The sequence below is a fragment of the Octopus bimaculoides genome, chromosome 2 (genome assembly GCF_001194135.2).
Source record: "Octopus bimaculoides isolate UCB-OBI-ISO-001 chromosome 2, ASM119413v2, whole genome shotgun sequence".
Classification (NCBI taxonomy): domain Eukaryota; kingdom Metazoa; phylum Mollusca; class Cephalopoda; order Octopoda; family Octopodidae; genus Octopus; species Octopus bimaculoides.
Genome location: NC_068982.1, coordinates 477,120 through 484,875, shown reverse-complemented (window position 1 = coordinate 484,875; position 7,756 = coordinate 477,120). Strand labels below are relative to the sequence as shown.

Below are 7,756 nucleotides of genomic sequence, written 5' to 3'. Positions count from 1 at the left end.
TATATAGGCTGGTGGGAGGGCTGGGTGGGACAGTAGATAGTTGATGGAAAAAGAAAGAGAGAAAAATTATGTGGATGGGTAGGAGAAGCTATTGATGTACTGGTTAACCTTTAGAATTAAACTGAGGTTTGAGCATAAACCAATTTTTTAAATTTCAAAATGGACTCCTTTTTATGTACGGATGACAGATAAATTAAATGCTAGATGATGAATCAACATTAAATTAATTACCAACATGACTATATATGTAATGTTATGTGGTTGTAAATCTGTGTATAGTTGTCTATCTGCAAAATTGAATGTGTTCTGGTGAAGCTTTGATAAGCCAAGATTTTAGGAATTAAGTGAGGGATGGAACTTGTTAGTTCACATAACTGCATCGATTACATGCTTTCCAGCAAAATTTTCAAATGTTGCACATTGCAGATGGTATGTGTCTATCTTAGGGTACTCTTAAATTTTTAAATAAAATGTAAAAGATTTTAAAAAGAAAATGCAACTAACTTACAAGCAACTATTGTGTGCAACTGTTGCTCTGATCAACTTCGCATGATTTTTTTGTATCATTCCACCGATGACCCTTGTTGCAATGTCCTGTATATTTCTCCATTACTGAACCACAGTAAATATAATTTCGACAGTTACTGGGATCTGCATAGAAACCTGCTTTCTTTCTGAAGCAAAATTTGTTGTCTTTAATCATTCCTGATAAATGAAATGGAAACCATTCAGTAATTGCACATTTTAAGAACATCTCATAAATGTTTAAGCAGAAAATACATTTTACTACCATCTGAAGCAACAGCAGTTCATATCCTACCTCTATTGTTTTAATAATCTCTCTTTAAATCAAAACAATCTCCCTAAATAATATTTATAGGGTATTTTTAAGTTTTAGCATTCATAACATAAACATTATTAAGATTTTGCATTATATTCATAGGAAAGTTATGGGGAAAAAAATTGACTTTGGTGTTTTGTCAGTGATAAAGCAGTTTTTGTATGAGAATTAGGATCAAATTGAACAAATATTTCCGTAAGGATCAAACTGCAGCATAAGAGTTTTGATTATGTCTTGTGTGTCCTTTTGTCAAAGAACATTCAACATAGAATCCTTTTTCTGTTTTTCATGGAATAATGAAGATTGTTTTTCTCTTTTTTTGTTCATATCTAATTCGTTTCAAATAAGAATTACCAAATCCCAACAGAACCAATAGAAACCTAAATATTTTGGAGAAATATTGATCTCATTAATACTGAAACTCCATCAGTTATGACGATGTGTGTTCCAGTTGAACCAATCAACAGAACAGCTTGCTCATGAAATTAACATACATGTGACTGAGTACTCCACAGACATGCATACACTTAACATAATTCTCAGAGAAATTCAGCATGGCACAGGATGTGACAAGGATGGCCCCTCTTGAATTACAGGTACAACTCATTCTGGCCAACTGGTTGGACTAGAACAACATGAATGAAAGTATCTTGCTGAAGGACACAATGTAGCACTGTGAATCAAGCTCCTGGCGTTAGGTCAGCCAAATACCCAAACCCCTTATGTCTCATGCATTCACCCTCATTAATACTGAGGTTGAATTGAACCACAACAAGGTGAGAGAAATTGAAAATTCAATACACACCAGCTTTGTCTTCAGGACGTAAATTTCTGTAAAATAAAACAGAAATAAAACAGAAATGTAAAACATTTAGAAAGCAAAGAATCTTTACACAGGCAGAAATTATTGACATAAAAGGGAAAATATATTTTGTTATTTTTTCCTTGTTTCAGTCATTAGACTGCGGTCATACTGGAGCATTGCCTTGAAGAAGTCAAATGAATCAATCCTAGTACTTAGATTTTTTCTTTTTTTTCTAAGCCTGGTACTTATTCTAATGGATTCTTTTGCCCAACAGCTAAGTCACAGGGATGTAAACACACCAACACTGGTTGTCAAGCACTGGTTTGAGAAATACACAAACACAAACACACACACATTTATATTTATATTTATTTATTTTATGTCGAAAGTTTTTGTTTTAGTTTTAAGTTAGTTTCTTTGAGACAAAAAGAGAAAAAAATATGATTGAACTCAATATGTACTGTGAAAACTCATGGCCTATTGGACACATTGATGGTAATGTTATGGGTTTGACTCCCAGAACAGGTAGTGAATTGTGTCTTTAGACAAGGCACTTCATTTCATATTGCTCCAATTCACTGAAAAAGGAACCCTGACACAAAGTGGGGCCTTATAGAGTAAATAGCTTGAAATCTTACGAATGCAAAACATCAAATGCCTTCGATTGTGCTATGAGACACTGGTTAAACATTAACCATTGGAAGTCAAAGACCCATTGGACCAACTCCTATTATTTTTCTTTGTCAGTGAGCTCCATGGTTCTTGTGATCCTTCTTAAATCAACTTAGTTGATGAGCTTTGAGTTCTGTCTGGAAAAGATTGGGTGGGAGGGTGTTCCAAGCAGCAGCAGCAGCTCTATAGAAGAAGGATTGGACAAAGTATTCAGTTTGGTTGTTTTGTGAGGAATAAAAAGCAGATACATCAGGTAAAAATGAATGGGATTATTGAAGCTTGCAACCCCAGAGAAACAGCTGTAGAAAAGTGAGAAAGAAGACAATTTTTGTTAGATTAAGAATTTTAGCATGTTAGCAAATACTTATCATTTAGATGCCCTTTCTGTTGTCTGAACTGTCATTGCATTTGGTTAATGTCCCTGTAGAAGGGGCACCACCAAAGGTAATGTAAGTACTACTTTGTGTGTAGTAAGGGTGGGGTGCACATTTTATTATGCCAAATATTTTATTTCTATTATTTTCTGATGAAAATGAATAGTTCATATAGAAAATATTTATTACTATAAGTAAAAAAAAACCCAACTGATAGACAACATTAATTCAAAGACATTAAGCAGAATCCAAAATGATCCTGCAATTTTGAAAATCTGTTGAAATCAAAAGCAATCTTTCACAAAAACAAGTCCACAGTCTTGTTTTCTTCTTCAATATGTCCTTCTCCAGTCTTTTAAGTCTAATGTACATCGTCACCTATTCACTTCTGTCTAGCATCCATTTTATTTTAGTAGCTCTTACATTTTCAGTGGTCTAACAACCTTGTAACGAGCGAATGCTTTTTTTTAAAAAAAAGAAAAAAGATTAAACAGGACTTACTCAGTGTCTTTCAAAGCTTTTATGACTGTATGCATCATGGGATATGAGCCTTTGTTGCAGTAATTTTTATAGTCATCAAGATCAATTGCCCAAATCATCATTCCATTTATACCATGCATTCTCAGGTAGTGAACCTACAAGTCAAGAAAAGAAATTTATTTAAAGCAAAAATTATTTTTGAACTTAATTATTCTATTATTTTTTTCTATTTTGATGGTGTGAATTATTTGATGATAATGTTGGCTGAATTGGTTAATGTATTTGCGTAGATGATAAACTAATTACAAGTTCATTTTCATCCAGACTTTTCAAGAACCTTCAGAAAGCTGATTAACCACGTGATCACTTACTCCTCAGGTAAACAGGTGAATCAGACTTCATCCTCATCAAGAAATGACAGAGATATTTAGCTGATTGTGAACGCTAAGTCTTTCCTGATGAAGAATGTACCATTTAAAGCTGTAGAAGGGAGACTCAGAAGTTAATATAGTCTGCTGCCATTTGTAACTTTCAAAAAGTAGTCATGATGACAGAAAGAAGAGATAAAGGACAATCAGACATTTTTGTGATCTGCAAATAAAATCTGTGATGGAGTAAGACCCAGTTAGGATTAGGATTATATGGTGGTGGATTAGTAGAGTAGATAGAGACAATAGAAGCTAAGAGACAGGTGGAAGATGTGCTGAACTTATGAATAATATCAGGTAGCTAAAAGAGAAGCCACATGTTTGATAGATCTTCCAACATGTGATACTGAAAGAAAAAGGTTTGCCTATGTTCTATGCTGTGAGAATGAGAGGCATACGATGTGCCAGATTGAGAGGCAATGCATCAGAATAAATGAAGACATTACAGTTAATCCTCGTTAATACTGAGAAGAGAGGTGTTAGGGTAGTGATAGAGCAAGCTGTTGTTGAATGAAGAGAATAATGGAATAAAAGAGGTCATGGCGCCAAGTAAAAAGCAGTCATACTCGTGCCACATATAAAGGACATGTACTGATGCTAGGTATAAAGTATCCATGTTGGTACCACATGTAAAAATCCCCAGCTGGTGTCACATATGAACTAACTGTACCAGTGCCACATATAAAGCACTTGTACCATTCCACATATAAGGCACCAATGCTGATGTCAGGCATAATGCACTGGTGCTGGTTCCACATAAAAAGCGCCCAGTGTGCCCTGTAAAATGGTTGGCTTTAGGAAGGGCATGCAGACATAGAAACCTTGCCAAAACAGACAATTGGAGCTTGGTGCAGCTCTCTGGTTTGCCAGCTCCTTGTCTAATCATCCAACCAATGCCAACATGGAAAATAAATGTTAAATGGTAAGGATGAAGAGAGAGATTAGTTATCAAGCTTTAATGTCATATACGAATAAGAGTTATTAAGAATATGAAAGGCACAAAAAGCAGTTAGATCAGCAGGGAAATATCGTGTGCTGGTTGTTCACATGGTTGACCAGGTAATGAAGAGAAATGCTTGAATGAAAATGATTGGTGTAGTTGTAGCCTAGTTAACTGCTACAAGATGCTTAGGAAAGAAGTAAGACAGAGGTTTTGCATCAATAAATTAAATCACGAAAGTGTTGAAGAGTGTTACAAGAAAGCTAACCAGAGAGAGAACAAAGATGAGATACTGTTTTGGTTTATGGAACCACCAATATCTTCTTCAATGCAACTGCAAGAGAACTTTTTAGTCAAGGACAAAGTATTATAATTTTTATTGACAAAGTACTGCATTCAACAGAGTTAAAGGAATGGTTTGTGAGATCCATATAAACCATGAATTTGGTTGCTGTGAGCAAAGTAAGAGTTAGTGATGAACTCAACGAGCAAATTTGTGAACAAGTAGGTATTTTTCAGGATTTGATTTATTATAGATATCAAAACGATGACAGAGAAGTTGAAGATTGTCTGTCCATGGGAAGTTTTGAATGCCAACAACCGAGTTCTCATAGATGAATAATTAGAAGACAATTCCAAATGTACACGAAAGCATAGTCAAGAAATGAGAAACATAGAAATCAATTTAGCAATGATGAAAATTATGGAAAGCAGAAAACTGCTCCAAACTGGGAAATGGCTCAATACAAATAATGAACACACAAAAGAGTCTGACAGAGAAGAAGAAGAATTTCATTTATAATAGATGCATTGGAGGAAATAGCAGTAAGAGTGTAGTGTACAATTTGACCATCAATAAGAGCATTTGAAGAATGAAGACATTCTGTTACTCAAAAGGGTTATTATCATAATTAGTTAATTACTGCTATGTTCAGTTTGCTTCAATCCAAACATGCATTTGCTTGTTTCTACACACATTCACACTGAAACATCTCCCCCACCACACACACACACACACACACACACACAAACACACACACACACACACAATAATTCATTCCACAAGCAGATGTTTTACCTGAACATTTCTCACTGAGTTGGTGGAGACTCATCATAATTCTGGTAAGCATAATGAATATACTTTGATAATCAAAAACAGACACATCACTAGTTGCTCAGCCTGTTAGAAATAGCAACCAAATCTCATCTCAAATTACACCTTAATGTCTAAAGTAAAGAATACATTGGATAATGTAGTCACTCATACACAAAAAGACATGTTGGTCATGGCTAGAATGCTTTTGACCCTAGATCTACTCAGTCAGGACAGATAAGGATCTTAACACCAGAGCCTGTTTCAAACCTCCAAGAAAGCTTTTATGTGGTCACTTGACCTGCTAGAAATAGCATTCAAATTTCCCTTAAATCACACCATATAATACAGTCCTGAGCTACTTGTAAATAGAGATGTCCAAAGCCTTTGATGAAACTATCTGAAACTAAAATACAACAACAACCACAAAGATCAATCAGAATATTTGTTCAAACGTAGATATTAATCCACTGCTGAGCTGGAACCGACATAAGAGAAGCAAAACCATTGTTGTTTGGATTCTAAATTTAATCTCCTTCGATTGAATCAGAGAAAGTGGAAAAAAAGATGGAATGACCCAGCTTGATGTAACGACTTTGAGTTTGATTAATTGATGTGAAATATATTGATATTCCATCTGTAATTGATTGATCTCAGTTAACTGGAAATCAATATATAAGAAAAAAAAGGAAAAAAAAACAAAGTTAGGATGAAAAATTGCATGAGGATTATGGTGAGTTTGGTTCCATTGTAAAGCAGATTGTGATGTTTTAATCCTTACCTTTTCTCTGACACTTTCCTCATCTTCATATCCAACCCATTGATCCCCCAGCACTAAATATGGAACCTTCTGTTCATCAATGTAGTGACGTTTAGCTCCTTTCTGTAACATCTTGCAGGTCTGTTGAGAAGAGGAAAGATGTTTTATGACAGAGAACAATTAGAATGGAATAAACACACTCCATAAATCCTATAATCTTTACAGCTAATCTTCCTCAAAATCAATTTTACTATTTTAATACCTGGAGAGAAAAACTAAAAGATTAATTTCAGCTGTAAAATTATTTTAGAGAAAAATTATATATTTAGTATTTTTTATCTTTTGCTTATTTCTGTTATTGGACTGTAGCCATGCTGGGGCACTGCCTTGAAGAATTTTTAGTTAAGCAAATCAAGCCTAGTACTTTCTTTCTTTAAGTCTGACACCTTATTCTATCGATCTCTTTTGCAAAACTGCTAAGTTATGGGGATGTAATCACACCAACACTGGTTATCAAGTGATGGTGGGGGACAAACACAGACATAAGAAACACACACACACACATATATCATCATCATTTAACATCTGTTGTCCATGCTGGCATGGGTTGGATGGTTTGACCAAAGCTGAGAGATTTGGGATGGTTTCTACAGCCAGTTGCCCTTCCTAATGCCAACCCCTCTGAGAGTGCTTTTACTTGCCACCAGCAAGGGTTCCAGTTGTGAGACACCAGTATCTGCCATGACTACAATTTCACTTGGCTTGATGGGTCTTCTTCTCAAGCACAGCATATTGTGGAAGCTTTCGGTCACTAATCATTGCCTCTGTGAGGCCCAATGTTGAAAGATCATGCTTCACCACCTCACCCCCAGTTTCTGTCTACCAAATCCACTCACAAGGCGTCGATTGGCCTGAGGCTAAAGTAGAAGATACTTGGTCAAAGCGCTCTGCAGTGGGACTGAAACTGGAACCATGTGGTTGGGAAGCAAGCTTCCTAACACACCTGCATCTAATGTTTAATCTTTTCTCTTTGCTATTTGATCACATTATTCATTTACACACGCACACGCACACACACACACACTCACACACACACACTCACACACACACACACACACTCACACACACACACACACACACACACTCACACATAGAAACCTTCACTATTTGCAGTTCTATATCAATAAAAAAAATTTCTCCATAATTTATTTGTAAAAATTATCTTTTAGGGTCATAGATCACATTTAATAACATCTCTTATTCTGGCTGGTAATACAAGAGAAAATAAAGTTGTATGATGCAAATAAAAATTGAATCTAAGTCAAATATTTGGCTCATTAATCAACATATTTGGTTCATCAAT

At 35.3% G+C, this 7,756-nt stretch overlaps 1 protein-coding gene across 1 annotated transcript in view; it reads right to left on the bottom strand.

Moving 5' to 3' along the window:
* Nucleotides 1-7,756, bottom strand: part of LOC106870744 (chitinase-3-like protein 1) — a 41,455-nt gene that overhangs the window by 6,496 nt on the left and 27,203 nt on the right. The window contains exons 7-10 of the mRNA XM_052965943.1: nt 6,415-6,534; nt 3,194-3,327; nt 1,647-1,672; nt 509-705 (exon numbers count right to left, since the gene is read on the bottom strand). Coding sequence (XP_052821903.1) covers nt 515-705; nt 1,647-1,672; nt 3,194-3,327; nt 6,415-6,534 — 471 coding nt within the window. The 3' untranslated portion in view covers nt 509-514. The remainder of the gene's footprint in view (nt 1-508; nt 706-1,646; nt 1,673-3,193; nt 3,328-6,414; nt 6,535-7,756) is intronic.